This window comes from Misgurnus anguillicaudatus, chromosome 5, assembly GCF_027580225.2.
Source record: "Misgurnus anguillicaudatus chromosome 5, ASM2758022v2, whole genome shotgun sequence".
NCBI classification, from domain to species: Eukaryota; Metazoa; Chordata; class Actinopteri; order Cypriniformes; family Cobitidae; genus Misgurnus; species Misgurnus anguillicaudatus.
The window spans coordinates 27718106-27744301 of record NC_073341.2 but is presented as its reverse complement, the minus strand read 5'-3'; the positions used below and the strand labels follow the sequence as shown (position 1 = coordinate 27744301).

The window sequence follows — 26196 nt, the reverse complement described above, 5'->3', positions numbered from 1 at the left end:
TCTGGACAACAATCCTCCTGGTACAGAATCAGCATTTGCTGAATCAAAACATGACCTCTTGTTTATTAAACGTAAATATCATAACATACAAATCCATGATCTTTTTCACTCTGCTTTCACAGTGCTGGTACACACCAGGGAAGCTGCTACAAGAAATATGGAGAAAGTTCAGGTCATCAAGGTGAGACTTGTTGAAAGGTCAGATCATTCATTGTTTAAATGTTTGAAAAATATCTATAAGTTCAGTACAAACCGCTAGAAATGCAGAATGAGTTTATGCAGTATATTTTAAGGATTGTAGCAGATGAGCAGGAAGTTCACATGGAAGAACCAAAACTCATTCCTCTAAAAACTATGACCTCTGATATTCTCAAGGTATTACACAGACACACACATGTTGTACATTGTAAAACTAATAGCTGTGTCATTTCTCATCTAGAAAAAGTATTTATAAATAAAGACATTATACATTTTAATAAATAACATTTTTGAATCACAACCAAGGCACTGTTTTTGTTGTATTTGTAGTATTTTCATGAGGCACGTAGTAAAGTGTAGATTTTTAAGCTTAAATCAGCATTGGAAAATTATCAAAACAAAATGTTGCAACGTTCTCAACTCCACCCTAAACAGATGCAGCTGTATGTGGAAGAGAAAGAAAAACTTGACATATCTGAATAGCAACAGGAAGTGGTTGTTTACATCGAGATTGTGTTATTTTAAAACAGGTTGTGAGCAAAGATACCTGCATATCTGCCCGTTGTTTAAGTGAGTAAAACTAATGTTCACCATTGAGATTTGTGTCTATTTCATGCATTTAATATTCTTCAAGATTTTGCATTGTACTGTACAGATGTTTAGGTTGTGAATCTCTCTTTCTTCTCATTTATATATCTGTTGTAACTTTAACTGTATGTTTACATAGGATGTGGCAAAAGATTGCATTTTCTCTTTTTATCGTGTGATTTTAATGTAATCTAAAGCAAGTTTAAGCTTTTTTGTAGATCTCTTTTTGTATGTTTTGCCTGGGATGTACCTTAAAGGTCCCGTTCTTTCTGTGTTTTTGAAGCTTTGATTGTGTTTACAGTGCGCAATATAATGTGTTCATGTTTCACATGTAAAAAATTTGGTATTTTTCACATAATTTACTTATCTCTATAGCGCTGTTTTATCTGTCCTCGGGCTGATGTCTTCCTTGTTTTATGAAGTCCCTCCTTCAGAAATACGTAAGGAGTTCTGATTGTGTAGTTTGTTTAGTGTGTTGTGATTGGATAGCAGCTTAGCTTGCTGTTAGCATAGCTGGCGACTGACGTATTCCTGTGGGCGGAGGTTAGTCATAAAACTGTTCTAGTGATGTCATTAAAGCAGGAAGTAGAGGGCTGTAGTCCAAACCGGCCGTTCACTGTAGGCTTTAAAAGGCGAATTCTGTTAAAGAAAATAAATCGCCTGCAGTGTTGGGGGAAAGTTACTTTTAAAAGTAATGCATTACAATATTTAGTTACTCCCCAAAAAAGTAACTAATTGTTTACTTTCCATGGAAAGTAATGCTTACGTTACTTTTAAGTTACTTTTTTGGGCTGAGGCTTGATCTCTTTCAGGCCTTGCAGGTGTTTTTTTTTATCGCAAAAATGTCAAGCTCTGGCCTGTCATCTCCGTTTCTGACTCAAACTATTTCCACTCAGGCGCACAGAGTGCAGAATTCCATGTTAATGTTTAGTTTAATTCAGTACATTATTCTATTTTTAAATTGAATTAATTAAACTGAAAAGTAACTTGCATTACTTTTTTAAAAAAGTAACTCAAATATTAATGTGTATAAAGTAATTTAAAGTACTTTACTCATTACTTAGGAAAGTAATATTACGTAATGCACGTTACTTGTAATGCATTACCACCAACACTGGCAGTGAACTTTGAGTTTTATAATTTTACAGATATTAGTAATGCTATTATAGCAACATTACATACTAAAAGAAATACTGTATGCAACACACCCACAGCTTTTATCTAGATTAGAGTATTAAAATGATTCCTTTGGATCAGAGAGAAACAGAATTGCTTTAGCTGTAATGATGAAGTTTGTAAAGTTTTTACATTTTTACATGCACATTTCTACACCAGTTAAATTGTAGCCCTACACATCAGAACACAATGTAGGTTAACCTCATATAAGTGGAAACACACCTACATTACTACCAACACTATATTAAACTTGTCAAAGATACGGAAAGTTGAAAATACAGTCTAGCGTAAGGTTTTATGGCTCTTAAAGCAACACTTTGTACTTTTTCAATATTTAAATAATTTCTCTAAAAAATTTTCAGTGGTAGATCAACTCTTAACTGGATGAATTCTAGTGCTGCTTCTGCAACCTGAGAAGCCTCTCAGCAGATACGACCACTCTGTAAGTTTCGTGGTTGAAAAGGAGAACACAGCCCCACCCATCCCCTGCCTGCAGAAGAAGGGCTGTTACCAGGCACTGGTAATATGGCTTTTCAACCACATGGGGGAGCCATAAGCCAGTCTTACTTGAAAAACTAAATATTGCTTTAAATGCAACCATAATTATTTTCGCCAATGAAAAGATTTAGTGTTTTATTTAAGAGCTGTGTTTTAGTTTTTATCTATACAGTGGTATAGCAGTGATGTGCTAAGAGTGTGAATAAATCATAGATCCACAGCTTAAAGGGATAGTTCACCCAAAAAAGAAAATTCTGTCATTTACTCACTCTCATGTTGTTACACACCTGTAGAAATTTCTTTATTCTGATGAACACGAAGGAAGATATTATGAGAAATGTATCTAACTAAACCATTCATGGACCCCATTTACTTCCATAGTATTCTTTTATCCTACTATGGAAGTCAATGTGCTACACAGAAGTCACTTGTAATGTGAATGCGACTTTAGACACGCAGGCGAAACAGGTACACGTATTTGTATTTTTCAGGTGTTTCAAAATCTGGTCAGGGTATATTCTGGCAAGTAAGAGGCAGGGCAACATTTAAAATTCTTCAAAGTAAAAGTTCATAGAAACAGATTAATAGATACATTTGTCAAATATTTATGGTTTATATAGCAAAATCCAGTGTAAAGTAGAGCACAAGTGAAGTGGTGTTTGCCTCTCCGATCCCAATTGCTTTAACATTTTCTTTTTCTAATGCGTCTTTTGCTTAATATTAATAATTTTGAGATACTTGCAATTAAAAAATGTGCTGCATCCTCTTATGTTTAATATTCCCATTAAAGAGAGCATTTTGAATTCAAACTAATTAAAGATATAGGCGACTAAACTAAGATGTCAAAACCGAAAAAAATAAAACAATTAACCATTAGTTATCACATGATCTGTCTTTAAAAGGCAGATGTATCTCCAGGTTATTGTGAATCAATTAAACAAACTGGAACTATGTATATTTAGAACATTAGTACTAGTTCAGTTAAGTATAAAGAATCCAACTATATCAGAGAGTGGAATAACAAACCCATCCAAGTATAACCTCCATTTTGTAATAGATTGTAAAGTCCATTGATATGGGTGTCCATCTTGCCTATTGTGGAGCTGCCAGATGGCCAAATGTCTCAGTGCAAGTGGTACAATTGTCTCGCTCCTATAACAACAGAATTCAATTATATATAAGTGTAACAATAAATTAAGAAAACTTCACTCAATGTTGGAACACAACAACACTGTATGTAGATAAGGTGCAGCCCCTGTGTTCACAAAACCCAATCACTACCAAATTCCCATCATTATTTTCAATGGTTTGTTCTCTCAGAAAATCCACCTGAAAATTTTGCAAACTTTCCTTAAATATTCAAAGTAGGAATCCCATGATGTTGTGTCTTTGGACACAGCACCATGTATTTTTATTTTACTTGAGGAATCTGAGGCCAGATGTACACTATTACAGTGTGGTCCTTTTGCCAGGTATGCAATGCTTTCGTATGCTTACAACTTGTTATTGAACTATATGCTTAATATTTGTTTTGGACTGTTAATTGGCATTTGAATTATGATCTCCTTACCTGGCCAAAAAATTATGTTTGCATTTTTTACTTTTGTAAATTACAATGTATCCTTGGTTAACACAAATCTACGATTGGGGTTGAGTTCATGCTAATTAAGTTCTACCTCTAACTAAGATGTTAAGTAAACAAATATGTGGACTATCAGGGTGGTAGTTATAACCTCTGGTCATTGTTTCTGCTTTAAGTTGTTATATTCATACTTTTTAACTAAACCAGATGCCACTGGCCTGAACCCCTGATTATTTTTGAGCTTGGTATTAAGCAATTGCATGAGGCTACATGAGTACATTTAAAAATATCACATAAGCATGGAGCGATATTTTTAAATTGCTTTAGTCATAACCTCTGGTTATTGTATAGTCAGATTAATTATTTAACCTTAACTAAGTTGTTATGCAATCTTACCGTCAGAGTGGTAGTCATAACCTCTGGGCATTGTCTCTGCTTTAAGTTGTTATATAGTTATATTGTTTGGTATTTTCTGACAGATGGCGCTGGCCTGAACCCCTGATTATTCTGGGCTTTGCACTAAGTTGTATATGGGCGAATGCACGGGTCTACATGGTTGACCTTTTAGCAATATTGCATGAGCGGCATTAAATTGCTTTAACTGAATGATCAAACACAATATTGAGTAAAGAGGTAAGGCAAACATTTATCTAAATTCTATAATTAACAAAGATAACTAACTACTATCTATTTAATAGTGTTGTAGTCAAGACCACCTAAACCGAGACTAAGTCAAGACCAGGCTTAGGCCGAATCAAGACCAAGACAGACCGAGACCAAGTCAAGACCAAAACCAGTGCAAGTCACTGCATTAAAACACTTATGATAAAATGTGGAATATGCATATGATTAGGCACTTCTTATCTGTGTGTGTGTGTGTGTGTGTGTGTGTGTGTGTGTGTGCCATCAGAGAAGTTGAAAAACAATCAAAGGCATTGCAGATATGTGGGAATTTATCTTTGTCTATAAGCAAATAAAAGTGAACAAACACTAAAGAGGTAAAATCAATTTAACCATTTATTCTGAAATGTCTTTCCATGGCTTGCCATCCACTTAACACAATGCATGTGTTTTTAGTAATAAAATTAGAAAAATTGTCATTGGGAGAAACTTAAACAATGCTTAAACAATGCCAACATCATATGCCAAACCTTAATAAACTCTATAAAATAAATAACAAAAAAATTGACATCAGTTGTGGTCTTGACCAGTCTTGAAATAAAATTCAGAGTCCTCTTTGTCTGAGACCGAGACGAGACCAAGACCTTTAAAAACTACAACACTACTATTTGATTGATATTATAAGCAGCAAGATTCGATCTTTTGGAGTCAGATAAAACTACCTAAATACATAATGCTGAACAAATGCTGCTTTTAAATAAACATTTATGTTTATAAGTTAATGATAATTTTTTTATTTCTCATAACCCGCAATTTATTAAAATGCACATCATTTTTTATTATTCTATCTGTCCTGTGAGTTGCCCGTTGCACATGCGGATAGGTTTTAACATGTGTGTGTGTTAGTAACCTAAATAAATACAGAAATATGCAGTATTACAAATTAGTAGGTAGGCCTGTGCATTGTGTATAGAGGGTATGCATGTGATGTCACCTTCGGCGAAAATGACTGCAGTTACGCCCACTGAGTGGAAAAAGTCTGAGCGACAGCATTAGCATAGTGTGAAAACGCGTCTAAAATAAGACTGCCCTATAACAGACTCAATTTGGAGTGGTCTTTTTCCAGATTGCAAAAAACACTCTAATGAAAAGTAAAGCAGTAGTAGTACAGTATATGCAGGTAAAATTTTGGAATAAAAAATCCTATTAAAATACACCAATGAATAGTTCTGTGTAATTGCAAAGTTTTGTCAGTGAGCCTTCATGAAAAAACATCCATTATGATGAGCCTTGTGTTCTACAAAGGTTGGATGGTTTAATAGTGTTGACAAGCATATGTCAGGAAAAGCAATATATGGCCATATGCCAATGTCCATAGACTACTGGTTGTTTAGCCAGTTGTTAGGGTCACTGTTAAGGCCAACTAAATTCAATTTAAGCTGATAATAGTCCGTTTTACTGGCGTTTTCGCAGCAGCCGCTATGAAAACCAGCCATTTTGTTGAATGTTTTGTCACTCAACAGTGCAAGTTCCGGCGTGGTCACGTGGAAAAGTGACGTCAATGCATACCTTCAATAGACGGTTTCAGCAGTAACAACATAAACAAGCGGCTGTCATGGCCCGCACATAACTTCCGGTAAACTCCGCTAATAATAAATAACAACAAAGTACTTAAAACGTAGTTTATTTATATAACAAGCACAAAAAAAACCCCATAGATTACCTAGGAAACCAAAACATTTGTTATTTTTGATGAAGCATTTGTTCAAGAGATCAGTTTAGCAACTAGTCAAACCATAAAAAAACGAAACCGGAAGTAAAGTTCGGATCCAGACGTTTATTACGTGCGTCCAATGAAACCGTCTATAGAAGAAGAAAACGATACAGAAAGGAACATTGTGCTTTACGGGTTGCTCGTCATGTGGTGGTTAACCGTGTGTGCTTGCTTTGCTGATGGTGAAATGCGATAGGGACACACCTTGCCAGAATTTACCCTGATCAAGGTAAGATAGAAAAAGAGATGTTGGTAAAACATGGTCCAATTTATTTCTAAAAGCTGTCTAACACCATCTCTTTTGCAGCCCCTTGAGGAAACAGATAGACAAACTAAAACACTTAATGATTTATCACTTCTGCAGCAGCGATGTGTCATTTATTCCCATAATATGTGGATAAACTGTAACCTTATTCATCTGTCAACTGTTCTACCTCTAATCATAAACATCAGTCTCTGTATGGCAACTTGTTATAATGGAGAGTATGAAATTAATGGCCAGTGCTGTCCAATGTGTGATGCAGGTGAGTCCACTTAATAATCTAAGGTGAACTCAAATTGATTGTGACAATTGACATTTATTTTTTAATCAGGGGTGTAGTTTTAGAAAGCCCCCACCCAGTAACCAAAAACAGCATTTACATCACCCCCTCCAAAAAATTATACAGTGATTAATGAAAACATACTGACCCTTTAACAAAATCTACACCCATGATCTCAATGTCAGGGTCCACTCAACTTGCAGTCACTTTTCATTTCACTTCAAAAAGATAGTTTTCTCTCTTAATGTGGTCATGTAATTACATCACTTACTTGATATAGTCTGACATCTGTAATTAGGCTGAGCACCAATTATTATTATGTTGAAAAGTTTTGAAACTTGAAGACACTTTTGTTCATGAAGAATATTGATTTTTCTGTTCATCAAGCTATGGTATTTAAATCATCATAAAGAAAACCTATCACAAGCTTGACATAAGCTTCAGCTGCAATGTCTTTGAATGTGAGTGTGTTATAGTGGTGTTTTGTAATGTATATATGCAGCTTGACTCCAGTCTAACAGTGTAATTTTCTTAGGAAAACGAGTTTATTTGCACTGTGATGAGTCCACAAGCATAACATGTGTATCATGTACTAAAGACACTTACACAGACTCCTCTAATGGATTACGAGAGTGTCTGCAGTGTTCTGTCTGTGATTTAAGTAGGTGAAAAGTACACTGTACAGCTCTTAAAAAATACAACTTTTTTTCTTGTCATTGCCAAGTCTCCTTGTGTTCACTTTTTCACGTTCCCTTGACAGGTAATGGCCTGAGAGTAAAGAAAGCATGCACATTGACATCAAATACAGTGTGTGAGCCTCTGTCAGGTCATTACTGTATAGATTTAAAGGGGAAAAGCTGTTTAAAGGCCGAAAAGCATTTAACCTGCTCACCTGGACAGTATATCAACCAGACCGGTTAGTGTGTTATTATCATCAATGCTGGATTTGTGAAAATGTACAGGTTGTTTATGAGTTAATAGCTTACTTTGGCTAAAGTTGAAATATTTGTTTCTACTGTGATTGCAGAAAAGATGTACAAATTTAAATGTGAGCTATACAGGTGGTCCTTTGTAGCTTAGTGGTAGAGCATTGCATAGGCAAAAGGTCAAGGGTTCGAACCACACATACTGAAATGTAGACCATGTAATGCATCGTAAGTTGCTTTGGATAAAAGCATCTGTCAAATGCATATATGTAAATATAAGTTGTACATAAATATTCCTTAATATATTTGTATAGTGCATACTGCTGTAACATATTTAAGTGTTTGGGATTCTTAAGTGCACATGACTATTTAGTTCAGAAATTTTTGTCATGTCCACATGATAGACTCGCTGTTAACTTGTGACACCAGCCATGTGACAAAACAAATGATTATGACTATAGGGAAAAGCACTTACAATAAGTCCGTTGTGAAGTCACGGGTTAAGACAATAACTATAGTTGTTGAAAAGGAATTCAATGGGGATTTAGAATTGATATTTAGCCAAAAGATTTAGTTTAATGAAATTGAAAGTATTGAACCTTAACATTTAACATGTATTAAGTAATGTTACTTTTTGTTACTTGAAATTAAATCTCTTTTAGGAACAGAATTTCGAGATGCGGTGTGTGCACCCTGCCCTGCTGGTTCATATTCAGATGGTACACTTTGCAAATTACACACAAAGTAATTACAGTTTATTTTGTTTTTCAATGTTGACTTTCCACATGCTTAAAATAAAAATGTATAAGACTTAAAATGAAGGAATTTTATTTGTTGTATCAAAGACTGTTATTGTTTTAAGGGCAACTTTAAGTTTCTTTTTTTTACTTTTTCTGTCTTCAACAGCTGTGAATCTTTTAGGAAAATGACAATCAAACCAGGAACAGAAAAAGTTGATGCTGAGTGTAGTAATGATGGACATTCTTATAAACTACCTCTGATTCCTTTATTGTGTGGAGTGTGTGTGTTGGCTGTCATAGTTGTAATTGTTGTAATTATTGTAAAGAAGAAAAAGTCTTATCGTCTAGCAGCTCAAGATCCACATTAAAGGTTATAAACATTAAATATTTTTGTAAAACCAAACAAGCATCATGAGGGGTTTTTGTACAGACTTTCTTATACATTTAATGTAATTTTTCAAATTAATCTGGTTATTTTCTTAGATTCAGCTTGGATTCCCCTAACCTACTGATAAAGTCATATATAAGTCACTTTGACATGCAAATTAGCACGTCAAATGTCATGGAGAAAAAAGAAACACCTAGATTTTGGAGGATCCCCTTGAACACTGGTTCCCTTTCAGTCGATACAGTGAGAGCTCTGTGTCTTTTTAAAGATAGCCACGATCTCGTATATTCGGAGATCAGCATCCTTTTCAGGATAGCTTTTCGTCCGTGCGATCTTGGATGCGAGAAGTACAGGGGTTCCAGAGACGGTCACAAGCGCTGTCTTTGTGCTTGGGCATCGAGCACTCCGAGGCTGCGCTCGTGGAGGGTTTTGGTTCTTCCTGTGAGAGCATGACACTCTTGGATTGCAGAGACGACTGTCGTTTCTACGGGAATGACGTCCGTGCCTTTGCAGGATTGAAGCTGCCATGGTGTGGCTGCTAAGCGCTTGCAGGACGCTCTTCGCATCACTGCTGAGCAGGTTGGGGGATGCGTCCTCCACCTCCCAGCCTTCTCGTCCTCGGCCGTTTGAGGTTCCGTTGGAGACTGCAGAGTCGTGTTCTACGATTTCTGCCGAATCCATTGGACCTCCTTCTGGTCCCGCCACTTCAGCAGCTTTAGAGGGGGGCCCCTTTCCCTCCGAGGCGGAGTTCGTCCCGGAGATGGCGGCCATGCCCGCTCCAGCCCGTGGGCACGAAGAGCTGACTCGAACATGGAAGTCAGCCGTTTACGACCGTTCAGGCGGTTATTGCGCTCTCGCCACCTGTCGCGTCTCGCCCGTCATCTCCTCCTCTGGAGACAGAAGCATCTGTGGTCCCTTTTTGCCATTCACATCCCAGGCTCAACAGTGGTGACGTGCTTTCACGAGCAGCGCGCCTCGACAAATGGCGACTCCACCCCCAGACGGTTCAGTTGATTTGGAACGTTCCTCCCTGGCGGATTCCCCTGAGGAAGGACCTCTTTCTCAAGGAGGGGGCACGTTTGGTACCCGCGCCCCGACCTGTGGGATCTCCACGTTGGTCGCTGAGCGCGTGGTAGGTTCAGGTGATTTATCGCAAGCGGTATCTAACACCATCACTGCAGCGCGAGCGCAGTCTACTAGACATGCGTACACGCTTAAAAAGAACCTGTTCGTCGTTTGGTGCTCTTCGCAACACAAAGACCCCCGAGAATGCTCATTTATGTCGTGCTTTCATACCTTCAGCACCGGTTGGATGGTAGGCTGTCACCCTCCACCATTAAAGTTGACGTTGCCGCAATATCTGCACATCACTCTCTAATAAACGGCAGATCGGTCGGCCAGCATGACCTAGTTGTTAGGTTTTTAAGAGGAGCTTGAAGGCTGAACCCTTTGCGCCCTCCCTCTATTTCTCCTTGGGACCTGTCCATGGTGCTGAAAGCCCTGCAGGAACCTCCATTTAAGCCTCTGCAGTCTGTAAGCCTGAAGTTTTTGTCAATGAAAGCTCTGACCCTGCTCGCATTGGTCTCCGTTAAGAGGGTAGAAGACCTACATGCATTCTCCATCGACGATTCGTGCCTTCAGTTTGGTCCTGCGCTCTTGAGTGTAACGCTCAGACCCAGACCAGGCTACGTGCCCAAAGTTCCCACCACTCCTTTCAGAGATCAGGTGGTGAGCTTGCAAGCGCTGCCCCCAGAAGAGGCAGACCCAACCATGGCTTTATTATGTCCCGTACGCACGCTGTGCCTCTACATGGATCGCACACAAATCCTCAGGACCTCAGACCAGCTCTTTGTTTGTTACGGTGGTCAGCAGAGAGGGAAAGCTGTCACTAAGCAGAGGATGTCTCATTGGATTGTAGACACTATCGCCCTTGCTTATAATCTGCAGGGCACCCCATGTCCATTTAAATTGAGAGCTCACTCCACTAGAAGTGTTGCCTCATCTTGGGCTCTTGCTCATGGTTCCTCGCTAACAGACATCTGCAGAGCTGCTGGTTGGGCGACACCTAACACGTTCATTAAGTTTTACAGTGTTTCATGTCGAGCCGGTCTCCTCTCATGTTCTCTCCTCACCTGGGAGATCACTGAGCACAGGCTTGCATGTCGGCTTGCAGCCTCCGACTGACGCTGCACAATAAGTGTCAGTGAAGGCCATCCAGTCAAAAATCCGTAATTGTTTGATTTGACTCTCCTTCGCTGCCCTGGCAGCCTGATGTTGCGGAGCATCCATTGTCAGCCTCTCACTAGCTGCATCCTCGCGAACCTGTGTTTGGCTCGGGCATCCTACGCAGGGTTCCTTTGTGAGTATTTTTCCGTGGAGTTAATCCTACTAGCCCACGTTTCCCTCAGCAGAGCCCTGCTTTGCTTACACAGCCACGGCTGTCTATTACTTCAACCATGGTTGACTATTCTCCACCATTTAACCCCTCACGGGGCGGTGGCTTCCACAGCATTCCTATTCCACTCAGAAAGGGCGCTTCCCAGTCGCTGGCACTACTGTGGGGTTAAAGGAACATCTAGTGCCGGCCTTCTGCCATAAAGCCTATTCTCCATCTCCTTAAGTGGAACCAGAGGGCTTTTTAAGACACTGGAAGAGGTCAGCTTCAGTGGCATTTTGGTAGGGATTCCCAATTCGTCATGATGTGACGTTGTAGTGGCCGACTGAAAGGGAACGTTTCAGATACGGATGTTACCCTCGTTCCCTGAAGGAAGGGAATGGAGACGTCACATCCCGTCGCCACAGGTGTTGCTCCCTGCTGTTACGGCCGGTCACTGTCTCCTTTCTCAGCAAAATAAAGCTAATTTCCCTATTTGCACGTCGGCTATACGCACCTGGCGGGGTGGCATTATGCAAATACCTTAATACCAAGTTCAATGGCGTTTTAGTAGTAAACGAAGCAGATTGGTCTCTCTAAGCGAGTTCCCAATTCGTCGGTCACGACGTGACGTCTCCATTCCCTTCCTTCAGGTAACGAGGGTTACATCCGTAACCGAGATGTTCTTCATGTCACCAAGTTTGTGTACTCCTTAGTTCCCTTACCAAAATACCCATTCATTTTTCCCATAGACTATTGGATTATCTGCAAAAAATAAGCTCTGTATTTAACAAAAGTTTTTGACTGCTCCACATTTTGTCCAACAAGATCATCTTTTCAGATGAACACAACTTTTATGATTTTGAAGCCTAAATGCATTTACTAGAAATTAAATCACCACCAAGTTTCGGACAGCTCTTTTAAACTTTATTAAGCACATTTAAAAACATGTTCCCTGATATGGACATTTTCTGGGGAGGAATCTTTATTTGGAATTGTGCCCATGTGTTTTTGAGATTTTCATGCATGATTACGTTTGTAGTCACATATCTTAACTTTGAAAGATATAATCATGGTATAGCAACCAACTGTAATATCCCATGATGCAAACTACAAAAAAGGGATCTGAATTAAATATATATTATTACAATGACAATTCTTGACAAACAAAATTCCTAGTGTACTTCTGTGCTCAAAAAATGAGTAGGGTTAGGTTCCCCGAAATATGGAAATTCTTTTTATTATTTACTGTCCCTTAAATCATTCCAAATGAGAATTGTTTTTCTCTAATCTAATAATTTTTAAATGTAGTCATGGGGAGAAAATAAATTGCCAAATTGTGCCTGCACTGTCAAAAATTCCTGGTTCCTTAAAATCATTTCTAATCAAGTCGTTTAGATGTAATTTTTTATCTTGACTAGAGTTGTGAAATAAATTAACCTAATTCAGCTTTTGCAACTACAGCAACACATTAATGTTATATGAGCCATTGAGGCTTAAATATCTTCAAAAAAAATGTTAACAAATTCTTTGATCAGTTAGAATGTGTTCAGATCTGTGCATATTATGCAGCAGCTTAAAGCAACATCTTTGTCTTTTAAACTTTGTCTTTCATGGTGTCCAGGGGCTGAGATATTCTTGGATGATAAGCATACTCTTTTATAAAGAGAGTTATTACCTTTTGGCTATCATTTAAGAACAGTGACATTCTGTAAAAACTGCATCTTTTGTACAACAGACATGTGTTATGTTTGTGTTAATATTAATAAAAATACAAGCAAACTTGTTCAATTCAATTATTCTATTTTTTAACCTAAATTAACATTTTTGATTGTCGTGAACATATTAACTGTAAACATACTTATTCCTAAAACAGAGTTAAGTGATGAGGTATAATGATAGACGTTATAGTTCCTTAATAAAATGTCAGCGAAATAATTGACTGAATAATTGACCTCTTGTTTATATAATTGACCTCTTGTTTTAGTTACATCTAGCATATTCATGTTTCCTGTACTGTGTTCACATGTTCTGTTTATCTCTAACATGTAAGAATTTATCTGTGCAACACATGGCTTTGTCTTCTAAAATTTGAGTGTCTTTACAAGAAACAGTATTTACTGGTATGTAGTGGCTGTGAATAACACGTAGTGAGGTGTTCTTTTTAAGGTGTCAATCTCAACACATCCCACACTCTTAAAATGAATGTGTTAAAATAACACATCTGTGTGTTATTTTTGAAACAAAACACTTTGTGTTGTTTTAACACGTCTTGTGTTGAGAACATTAGGCACATTCTTAAAACATTCTTTTTTTGGTTATAAAAGTATTGTAGTTCAAGGTTCCTTATATGACTGATGTGAGATGTTCTGCCACCACGTTGAAGGTTGCCGTCTCTAGGCTGCAAGCACTCACAGCAGCCCCACTTGCGTAAGCCACCACTTTATGCCCAAGTTGTGATATATAACTATATATATATATATATATATATATATATATATATATATATATATATATATATATATATATATATATATATAACTACATAACTATATATAACTATATACAACTATATATAACTATATATATATAACTATATATATATATATATATATATATATATATATATATATATATATATTCAATTCAATTCAATTTTATTTATATAGCGCTTTTCACAATACTCAATTGTTTCAAAGCAGCTTTACATTAATAGAAGCAGTAAAAGCACAGAAAAACGACAGATAGCATAACATAATACACAATAGCATAAGCAGTCAAATTTGCTGCGGCTATGACGCGACATTATGAGCGAGCATATTACTAATGTAACGTCGAGAAGAAGAAGCTAAGTTAAGCCCAAGCAGGCTACCTCCCCGGGGTAAAAAACCCCCTAGGAGAAAAAAAAAACAAAAACCCCGGGTTGTTTAGCCGAGGAAATAAAAATAAAAGTCCTAGGAGGGAAAAACCCTTGGGAGATTTACATGTATATACACACATATTAACGGATAAGGAGCTTAAGCGGAGATTAAGCAGAGATTAAGCAGAGATTAAGCGGATATTAAGCGGGTCCTGCCGGTGGTCGTTGGTCAGGCATCAGCTGGGCATCACATTGAAGGACGACCAGTAGATCAGAGGTGTGCCGACTTCCACATCCACCGGAACTGGGTCTGTTTGTCCCATTGTCCTCAGGGTCAATGGGACCCAGGGACGAGACAGGGAGAGAAAAACAAAATCATATTAGCGTAGGGGCCGTTCACATGTAATGCAAGTGTCACACAGTGATGTGGTTGAATCAGCTTAGTTTCAGACAGACTAACTATTGCGGCATAATTATATTATCCACAGTTGAGGATTTTGCAAATTGGGGGCCCACTGCGACGGTATATATGGTAACTAAGGGTCACCTTCCGATTTTTAAGAGAAAATGAAACCTGTCGACCCGTTTGACTAAGGCCTGTAACCCCACTGTCGTCGTTAATGCAGGTTCAGTGGCAAACGGGTCTATATTGCATACTATTTACAAGATCACGAAAAAACGCCAACATCGCAACCTGACCATACGTGTCAACCCGTTTGACTAAGGCTGGAGGCCCCACTGTCGTCGTTAATGCAGGTTCAGTGGCAAACTGGTCTATATTGCATACTATTTACAAGATCACGAAAAAACGCCAACATCGCAACCTGACCATACGTGTCAACCCGTTTGACTAAGGCTGGAGGCCCCACTGTCGTCGTTAATGCAGGTTCAGTGGCAAACGGGTCTGTATGGCATACTATTCACAAGACACAAGAAAGCGCCAAAATCGCAACCCGACCATACGTGCCAACCCGTTTGACTAAGGCCGGAAGCCCCACTGTCGTCGTTAATGCAGGTTCAGTGGCAAACGGGTCTGTATGGCATACTATTCGAAATAGAAAGAAAGCGCCAAAATCACAACCCAACCATACGTGCCAACCCGTTTGACTAAGGCCAAAAGCCCCACTGTCGTCGTTAATGCAGGTTCAGTGGCAAACGGGTTTGTATGGCATACTATTCACAAGAACACGAAAGTTCCAAAATCGCAATCCGACTATAGGTTAAGATAAGATTTTTATTTATTTATTTGGTTGATCTGTGTTATGACCGCGAGTGCTTTGTTCCGTACAGATAACTATTTCGAGTTAAGTACTTTTACTAGACAAATTATGCGAATGCTTTGTTGAAGAGAAAAGTTTTAAGTCTAGATTTAAAATTATCGACTGTGTCTGATTCTCGGACAACGGTTGGTAAATCATTCCAGAGCTTAGGGGCTAAGTAGGAAAATGACCTTCCACTTTTAGACACTTTTGATAGTCTGGGGATAATCAAGAGACCAGAATTTTGCGACCGTAGTGTGCGTGATGGATTGTATTCTGATAGTAATTCTCTAAGATATGAGGGTGCTAGGCCATTTAAAGCTTTGTAGGTGATTAGTGATATTTTAAATTGTATGCGATATTTAACTGGTAGCCAGTGTAAAGATGCCAGAATTGGACTTATGTGGTCATATTTTTTAGATCGAGTAAGTACCCTTGCGGAAGCGTTTTGAACTAGCTGAAGCTTGTTTACTTGATTTGCATGGCATCCCCCGAGTAGCGAGTTACAATAGTCTATTCTAGAGGTCATAAAAGCATGGATAAGCTTCTCTGCGTCAGATGTAGACAGTATATGGCGTATTTTCGAGATATTTCTAAGATGGAAGAATGCTGTGCGGCAGACGTTGGCGATATGACTATCGAAGGATAAGTTGCTGTCGAACATCACACCTAAGTTCCTAACCGTGGAAGATGGCACCACAGTGCAGCCATCTATGTGCAACTTGTAATCTGACATATTATGTTTGTAGCGATTCGGTTCAATAATAAGTATCTCTGTCTTATTGGAGTTCAGCTTAAGAAAGTTATGTGCCATCCAGTCACTAACATCGCTAAGGCAGTCTGTTAGCTTAGAAAACGTGTGTGTTTCGCTGGGATGTGAGGAGATGTAAAGCTGGGTATCATCCGCATAGCAGTGAAAACTTATGTTATGTTTCCTGATAATGTCTCCTAGAGGTAACATGTATAACGAGAACAGGATAGGACCTAAAACCGATCCCTGCGGTACACCGTATTTAACCAGGGAGTGATATGACTCTTCCTCGTTTACATAAACAAAGTGATAGCGATTGGTTAGATACGACCTAAACCAGGCTAGCGCCTGACCACTGATACCAACATAGTTTTCTAGTCTATTGAGTAAGATTGTATGATCTATTGTGTCAAAGGCTGCACTAAGGTCTAATAATATAAGAATTGAGATTTCACCACGATCGGATGTTAATAGGAGGTCGTTTGTAACTCTAAGCAACGCTGTCTCTGTGCTATGGTGGGGCCTGAATCCTGATTGGAACTTTTCATATGTACTATTATTTGTCAAGAATGTGCGTAGCTGGCTTGCTACTACCTTTTCTAATATTTTCGAAAGAAAAGGGAGATTTGAGATAGGTCTAAAGTTATTAAGCTCTCCCTGATCAAGCTGCGGTTTTTTAATCAGCGGTTTAATAACTGCTAGTTTGAAAGCTGCTGGAACGTATCCTATTTCTAGCGATGAGTTAAAGATATTTAGAACCGGGGTTGACACTACAGGGAATACCTCTTTAAGCAGTTTTGTGGGAACGGGGTCTAATATACAGGATGATGATTTGGATGATGTAACTAGTCTAGAGAGCTCATCTATTGTAGTAGGTTTAAATGAATCAAGATGTTCGTATGGTAGTCTAGTGTTAAGTGAACTAACGGGTTGAGTGGTGGCTGCCTGGGTAGCTACGATGTTTTCCCTTATAGCCGTAATTTTGTTAGAAAAGAAGTTCATGAAGTCGTTACTATTGTGTTGAAGTTTACTATTGGTTTCTGTTTGTTCTTTATTTCTAGTCAGTTTTGCAACCGTGCTGAAGAGGAAACGAGGGTTATTATGATTCTCATTTATAAGCTTGCTAAGATAGGTAGATCTGGCGGTTTTAATAGCCTGTCTGTATTGTTTAACACTCTCTTTCCATGCTGCACGCCATACCTCTAACTTTGTGCTTCTATAATTTCTTTCCATTTTCCTAGTTGCCTTTTTGAGTGCTGCGGTGTGATGATCATACCATGGAGCTGGCGGTTTTTCTTTGATTCTCTTTTTTCGAATGGGAGCAACGGCATCCAATGTGTTAGAACAGACATTGTTTAGGTTTTCTATTACAATATCTAGATCGTCAGAGTTATATGCTACATGTTTAATTTGGGACAGGTCTGGAAGAGTGCTAATAAATCTATCTTTAGTTGTGGAAATTATTGTTCTGGCTAATCTGTAGCATGTTGTGGATTGACTGATCCTATCTAGAAGTACAGTGTATGACACAAGGTAATGGTCAGAAACTGCATCACTCTGAGGTGATATTTTGATGTCATTAATATTGAGCCCGAGTGACAGAATTAAGTCTAATGTGTGCTTACGAGTATGCGTTGGCCCTGTCACGTTTTGTCTAATATTGAGAGAATGTAGAACATATATATATATATATACACTCCCTGATAAAAGTCTTGTCGCTTGTGTACAAATTGACCTGAAGTGCCACTAAAATATATTTCTAATCAAGATTTGTTTTCAAGAAATGGCTTATTTTAATCCCAACAGATTTTGTAATAATGTTTCAGTGCAAAACGAAACTGTCAAAAAGTATAATGATATTCACAGCTTGGTAAAGCCCACTGAGTCAATTTTTGCAAAGACAAGTGTTGTCGCCTTGTCTTCATCTGTGACTAATAATGGATCAATTAGGTCTCAGGTGTGTATAAAAAGAACCCCAGTACATTAGACCTTCACATCAACTGCAACTAGACCTCTGCAAACATGCCTAGATTCACCCTGAGACTAAAGTTTTGATAATCAAGAGACTGAAGACCAGATCCACTGCTGATGTGGCAGGCTCCTTTCAATGTGTCTCAGAGTCAAGTACAGAGGATAAAAAAAAGATTTAAAGAGACTGGAGATGTTTTTGACAAGCCCAGGTCAGGCAGACCCCGGAAGACAACTGCTCGAGAGGACCGTTTGTTGACTGGAAAATCCAAAGTCAGCCCATTTTCCACTGCAGCAGAGCTCCACGAGACCTGGTCACCTGAAGTCCCAGTGTCAACCAGAACAGTTTGTTGGATTCTGTCTCTAAATGGCCTCCACGGTCGAATCAGTGCCCAGAAGCCAGCACTAAAGACAACTGAAAAATCATGTGGCATTTGCCAAGGCCCACAGCCTGCTAAAAGGATGGACGCTGGAAAAGCAGAAGGTTGATTTTTCCGATAAATCTTCTGTTGAATACACCACAGTCGCCTCAAATATTGCAGGAGACCTACTGGAGCCCACATGGATCCGAGATTCACCCAGAAAACAGTGAAGTTTGGTGGCGGAAAAATCATGGTCTGGTTACATTCATTATGGGGGTGTGAAAGAGATCTGCTGGGTGGAAGGCAACATAGTCTAAAATATCAAGAAATCTTAGCTACCTCTTATATTCCCAACCATAAAAGAGGCCAAATTCTGCAGCAGGATGGTGCTCCATTCCATCTCCACATCAAAGTTCCTCAAGGTGAAGAAGATCAAGATGCTCCAGGAATGGCCAGCCCAGTCACCAGACATGACCATCATATATGTGGGGTAGAATGAGGAAGCATAGAAGATGAAACCAAAGAATATTGATGAACTCTGGGAGGTATGCAAGACTGCTTTCTTTGCTATTCCTGATGACTTCATTAATACATTGTATAAATCCTTGCCAAACCGCATGGATGCAGTCCTTCAAGCTCATGGAAGTCATACAAGATATTAAATTTGGATCTCACAGCACCACTACTTAATTTGCTGAAATATTTTTGTATTTGCAGTAAATTTGTTCAATTTCTGTATAGGCGACAAAACTTTTGTCTTGCCAAAATGTGACCTCTCTGTCTTGATTTTAGTGAAACTAATTCATTTCAGTGCATTAAACATCATTTAGGAGTGTTTTAGCTTTTCATATGAGCTATTTCTAACACGAATTGATTAATTAAAAGTCAGGTTAAAGGAATAGTCTACTCATTTTCAATATTAAAATACGTTATTATCAGGGACGGACTGGGGCTAAAAAACAGCCCTGGACTTTCTTCCAAACAGGCCCATCATCCGGCCATTCGCCGCTAGCCGTGCGCAACAGACACAAGGATGTCCTCCCTGCTGAAAAAACAGCATCAAACCAGCATGGACCAGCATGGGAATTATGCTGGTCTATGCTGGTTTAGCTGGTGGTCACAGCATACCAGCACCAAAACACAACATATGCTGGTATGACCAGCATGGGATGCTGGTGCTAATGCTGGTTTAGCTGGTGCTAATGCTGGTTTGGTGCTGGTTTAGCTGGTGCTAATGCTGGTGCTGATGCTGGTTTAGCTGGTGTTCACTAGCAAACCAGCACCAAAACACAAGATATCCTGTTCTTGCTGGTAAGCTGGTTTTTTCAGCAGGGCTGATACTATGACACAATACTGTCAGACTATCAGACAAGGTTATTTAATATTTTGTCAATGTCATATTACACTTTGATGTATGAAAAAAATGGCGAGGCCCTATACATTTTGTCTGTAAAGCTTTCACAAACCACCACCAGGTCTTTGCCAATTCCACAATACTAAACAACACAAATATGAAACACAAGGAAGAACTGGACTCTCATGGAAGACCGACAGAAAGTGCAAGCTAGGATTTTTTTTGTTTAAACAAAAATTTGGTCATTTATTTAGCCTCTTTCTTATATATTAGCACGTTTAGAGTGGTAGCAATCCATGCCTGATATTTTCCCGTTTAATTCAATAGTCTTCATTGTAGCAGAAAATGTGAGCTCACTACAACCTCTCGTATACAATAAAGTCAGTGAAAGATATGAAAACCAATGCAATACGATGAATGTCCACCCACACACTGTTTTTAAATGGGGTTGGATAAATATTTTTTGCTTTGGTGTGTGTGATTTTGGTTAGATGACAGTTGTAGATAATACAGTTTGACAAAAGCACAATGTTTTGTTTTATTTCGACTGTATACAAATGAATGATGTCCCATATGAACAAAATGACGGAGTATGTATTGTTTTTAAGTTTCTACTGTTCAATCGCGCCCGCGCCTCTCTCTCTCTACACACGCACGCGCGCGGGCACACTCTCATCACGTCTCTCTCTAACAGTCGTTGCGCATTACGTTAATTTTCATGCAAGTTTTATTTATTTTTATATCGTGTATATTATATTATAATGTCACATGTCCTGCTACTACTGGCACTTACTCTTGCTGATGTGAAGTTAACTCTGTCAGTCCCTCATCATGACCAGGCTGTGGATGCTCAGGCTCGCGAATTCAGGCTCGCGAATTCCAAGAATCCGTGGACCAATCACGGCTAGCTAGTAGGCCGACTCTTCCTCGTTTTTTTTACACGTAGCATCATATAAGTGATCGTATTAGTGCCCCTGCTGTTGGCTGTTCATATTGTGTTATTAGACTTTTTTTCCCGACGGCCGGGCGACGGCCCTCCGTTGAACGGCCGTTCTGGACTTTTCCAGAACGCACAGATTACCAATCCGTCCCTGGTTATTATCTTAACTAAGAACTGTTGAATCATCCCCCTATCATCTGTGTGTGTGCACGTAAGCGCTGGAGCGCGCTGCGACGCTACGATAGCATTTAGCTTAGCCCCATTCATTCAATGGTACCATTTAGAGATAAAGTTAGAAGTGACCAAACACATCAACGTTTTTCCTATTTAAGACGAGTAGTTATACGAGCAAGTTTGGTGGTACAAAATAAAACATAGCGCTTTTCTAAGCGGATTTAAAAGAGTAACTATATTATATGGCGTAATAGCACTTTTGGGAGTACTTTGACTCGGCGCAGTAACACCCTCCCTCTCCCATTATGAGAGTGAGAAGGGGAGCGGACTTTTCAGGCGAGTCGAGGTGCTCCCAAAGGTGCTATTGCGCCATAAAATATAGCTCCTCTTTTAAATCCGCTTAGAAAAGCGCTATGTTTTATTTTGTACCACCCAACTTGCTCGTATAACTACACTGTAAAAAATTTGCTGTAGTTTTGCAGCTGGTTGCCAGTAACTTGCTGTAGAAGATAAAGTCTAAAAATGTTTCGTGTTCGTTTGACTTTGAACAAAATGTCGCCAGTGAATAACATAAATGTAAAATCTACAGTAAGTTACTGGCAGCTAGTTGCCAGTAATACCCAATAATACTGTAATTTCTACAGAAATTTTTTACAGTGTACTCGTCTTAAATAGGAAAAACGTTGATGTGTTTGGTCACTTCTAACTTTATCTCTAAATGGTACCATTGAATGAATGGGGCTAAGCTAAGTGATATCGTAGCGTCGCAGCACGCTCCAGCGCTTACGTGCACACACACAGATGATAGAGGGATGATTCAACAGTTCCCTTTCAGTCGGTCACTACGACGTCACGTCGTGACCGACGAATTGGGAACTCGCTTAGAGAGACCAATCTGCTTCGAATACTACTAAAACGCCAATGAACTTGGCATTGAGATATTTGCATAATGCTGGCGCCGCCCCGCCAGGTGCGTATATAAGGCGCACGTGCAAATAGGGAAATCAGCTTTTTATCGCTTCGAAAGCCGGCAGTATCTGCTACTGAGAAGCTACTTTACTCTGTTGGGATCGATTGCGGAAGTTGGTTGGACTGGCAGTACCACAGCGGACGCTTCGCAGTATTCCACAGGCTCTACATCTTGTTTGTTTGTTTTGAGTTTAGTGTGTGCGTTGCCTTCCCTGTGCGCATCATCAACTGAGCATCTGAGTGAATTTCCCTAAAAGAGTGATACAGAGAGCTTTGTGCCTTGTTAAAGGCAGCCACTCTCTCGTATATCCGGAGATCAGCGTCCTTTTCAGGATGGCTTTTCGTCCGTGCGATCTTGGGTGCGGAAAGTATATGGGTCCGAAGGACGGTCACGAGCGTTGTCTTTCATGCTTGGGCATCGAGCATGCGGAGGCGGCGTTTGCTGGGGGTAAGTGTTCTCACTGCGAGAACATGTCCCTTGTGGATTTGCGGAGACGGTTGTCTTTCCTTCGGGAAAAACGCAACCCACGTCCAACGAGTTCCGAACGCCGCCACGGAGCGGCCGTGAGGCTCTCGAAGGACGATCTCCGCATCACTGTGCTGAGCCGGTCGGGGGATTCGTCCTCCGGCTCTCAGCCTCCTCATCCACAGCCGGTTGATGTGCCGATGGAGACTTCAGCGTCGTGTTCTGCGATGTCTGTAGAATCTGTCGTGCCTCCCTCTGGATCCACGGAGACCGCAGCATCCGAGGGTGGGCCCCCTCCCTCTGAAGACCCCGACGTCCTTCCTCATTCCGGTCGGGTCGTGACGCCGGAGTTCGATCCAGAGATGGTGGCCGTGCTCGCTCGAGCGGCGGAGACCGTAGGGTTAGAGTGGGTTCACCCCCCTCAGCCCGAACCGTCCCGCCTGGATGATTGGTTCTTTGGAGCTGCCAGGGTTTCACAACCCTCTCCGCCGGTGCCATTCTTCCCCGAGGTGCACGAGGAGCTGACTAGAACCTGGAAGTCGCCGTTTTCTACACGATTACGGCCGTTTCAGCCCTCCCCCTCACCTCCCTCACCGATGGAGCCGCTAAGGGTTATACGGGGATCCCCCCCGTGGAGCGTGCGGTCGCGATGCAATTGTGTCCGGCCACCGCTCCCTCCTGGAAGGACCGCCCAACCCTCCCCTCCCGTGCTTGCAGACAGTCTTCCGGTTTAACGGGGGCTGCCCACCAGGCATGCGGAGAGGCGGCTTCAGCCCTGCACGCAATGGCGTTGCTGCAGGTTCATCAAGCTAAGGCCTTGAGGGATCTGCACGAGGGAGGACACGACTCGCCTGTCCTTTCGGAGCTCCGGGCCGCTACGGACCTGGCTCTCCGCGCTACCAAGGTTACAGCGCAGGCGATTGGTCGTGCCATGTCCACGATGGTGGTCCAAGAACGCCACCAGGGACGGATTGGTAATCTGTGCGTTCTGGAAAAGTCCAGAACGGCCGTTCAACGGAGGGCCGTCGCCCGGCCGTCGGGAAAAAAAGTCTAATAACACAATATGAACAGCCAACAGCAGGGGCACTAATACGATCACTTATATGATGCTACGTGTAAAAAAAACGAGGAAGAGTCGGCCTACTAGCTAGCCGTGATTGGTCCACGGATTCTTGGAATTCGCGAGCCTGAATTCGCGAGCCTGAGCATCCACAGCCTGGTCATGATGAGGGACTGACAGAGTTAACTTCACATCAGCAAGAGTAAGTGCCAGTAGTAGCAGGACATGTGACATTATAATATAATATACACGATATAAAAATAAATAAAACTTGCATGAAAATTAACGTAATGCGCAACGACTGTTAGAGAGAGACGTGATGAGAGTGTGCCCGCGCGCGTGCGTGTGTAGAGAGAGAGAGGCGCGGGCGCGATTGAACAGTAGAAACTTAAAAACAATACATACTCCGTCATTTTGTTCATATGGGACATCATTCATTTGTATACAGTCGAAATAAAACAAAACATTGTGCTTTTGTCAAACTGTATTATCTACAACTGTCATCTAACCAAAATCACACACACCAAAGCAAAAAATATTTATCCAACCCCATTTAAAAACAGTGTGTGGGTGGACATTCATCGTATTGCATTGGTTTTCATATCTTTCACTGACTTTATTGTATACGAGAGGTTGTAGTGAGCTCACATTTTCTGCTACAATGAAGACTATTGAATTAAACGGGAAAATATCAGGCATGGATTGCTACCACTCTAAACGTGCTAATATATAAGAAAGAGGCTAAATAAATGACCAAATTTTTGTTTAAACAAAAAAAATCCTAGCTTGCACTTTCTGTCGGTCTTCCATGAGAGTCCAGTTCTTCCTTGTGTTTCATATTTGTGTTGTTTAGTATTGTGGAATTGGCAAAGACCTGGTGGTGGTTTGTGAAAGCTTTACAGACAAAATGTATAGGGCCTCGCCATTTTTTTCATACATCAAAGTGTAATATTACATTGACAAAATATTAAATAACCTTGTCTGATAGTCTGACAGTATTGTGTCATAGTATCAGCCCTGCTGAAAAAACCAGCTTACCAGCAAGCACAGGATATCTTGTGTTTTGGTGCTGGTTTGCTAGTGAACACCAGCTAAACCAGCATCAGCACCAGCATTAGCACCAGCTAAACCAGCACCAAACCAGCATTAGCACCAGCTAAACCAGCATTAGCACCAGCATCCCATGCTGGTCATACCAGCATATGTTGTGTTTTGGTGCTGGTATGCTGTGACCACCAGCTAAACCAGCATAGACCAGCATAATTCCCATGCTGGTCCATGCTGGTTTGATGCTGTTTTTTCAGCAGGGAGGACATCCTTGTGTCTGTTGCGCACGGCTAGCGGCGAATGGCCGGATGATGGGCCTGTTTGGAAGAAAGTCCAGGGCTGTTTTTTAGCCCCAGTCCGTCCCTGAACGCCACCTATGGCTATGTCTGGCGGACATGTCGGACGCGGAGAAGAACAAGTTCTTAGACGCTCCCGTGTCCCAGGCTGGCCTTTTCGGTGAGTCGGTGGAGTCTTTCGCCCAGCAGTTCTCCGCCGCCCAGAAGCAGACGGAGGCGATCGCTCAGATCATGCCCCGGTGCAAGCGACCTGCATCTCGCCCTCCAGCGCCGGCTGCCCCGTGCCGCCCGCTTCCCGTGGCAAACGGAAATCGAAGCGGCCCTGAGACGGGCGACCTGGATTTGGATGGGATCACTCAGCGGGAGACGGTGACGGCACCGCTCCTTCCACCGGTAGAGGGCCGGGTGGAGAATCTTTGGTTTCGTTTTGTTTCTGTTCCGCCGGCTTCTCAGCCGGCACCCACAAAACCACAAAAAGAGTGCATTCCTATTCCTTCTCCAGGTCTTCAGAGGATCGAGAGAGATGTGAGCGGGCAGTCAGATGCTCTTCCTCCCTCTCCTCTATCGCCAGTGGGTGTTCTGAGGAGTTCGAGTTCTCCACTGCGGAGACCGGACCACCAGCACCCCCTTCGGAGTCTGCGTCCTCCGCTGAGGAGGCCGGACGACCGTCTCTCTCAGCGAGCTCAGGTCAGTGTCACACACACACATACTGTAGATGCTTATGCTCTCACGGCAGACGCACCGGCAGTCCCGCCTGTCTCGCTTCGCTGCCCCACCGCGGGTACACCGGTAGTGCCGTTAATTCCTCTCGTACGGTCTCTGGGGGCTTGGCTTCAGCTTCCCAGCCCGTCTCGTTGGGTTTTACGCACGATCCGCCTCGGTTACGAAATTCAATTCAACCGGCACACACCCAAATTCTCGGGCGTTCGTTTCACCACGGTGAAAGCGTCCAATGCACATGTACTGCGTGCAGAGATCGCAGTCCTGTTGGCGAAGGATGCGATCCAGCCGGTCCCTCTTACCGAGATGAGGTCGGGTTTTTACAGCCCGTATTTCATAGTACCCAAGAAAAGCGGCGGGTTACGACCAATTTTGGATTTGCGCGTCCTGAACAAATCTCTCCAGAAGAGGTCTTTCAGGATGATTACTCCAAAGCAAATATTCAGTTCGATACGCCCCCAAGATTGGTTTGCAGCGATAGACCTGAAAGACGCGTACTTTCATGTGTCCATTCTCCCTCGTCACAGACCGTTTCTCCGGTTTGCGTTCGAAGGACGGGCATA

The 26196-nt window shown here is 41.1% G+C and overlaps 1 protein-coding gene across 3 annotated transcripts; it reads left to right on the top strand.

Moving 5' to 3' along the window:
* Positions 1 to 644: 644 nt before the first annotated feature.
* LOC129413685 (tumor necrosis factor receptor superfamily member 14-like) lies at positions 645 to 9168 on the top strand. 3 transcript variants are annotated; one of them, XM_073867903.1, is made up of 7 exons: positions 645 to 768; positions 2325 to 2928; positions 6745 to 6961; positions 7515 to 7640; positions 7740 to 7895; positions 8568 to 8649; positions 8812 to 9168. In XM_073867903.1, exons 2-7 carry the CDS (start codon positions 2869 to 2871, stop codon positions 9011 to 9013), a joined length of 843 nt encoding a protein of 280 aa, XP_073724004.1. In that variant the 5' UTR covers positions 645 to 768; positions 2325 to 2868; the 3' UTR covers positions 9014 to 9168. The 3 variants fall into 3 exon arrangements, with proteins under 3 accessions (XP_073724004.1, XP_055023405.2, XP_073724005.1); XM_055167430.2 differs by having other exon boundaries at positions 2325 to 2482; positions 8812 to 9167; XM_073867904.1 differs by lacking the exon at positions 2325 to 2928 and having other exon boundaries at positions 694 to 768; positions 8812 to 9167.
* The last annotated feature ends 17028 nt before the right edge of the window (positions 9169 to 26196 follow it).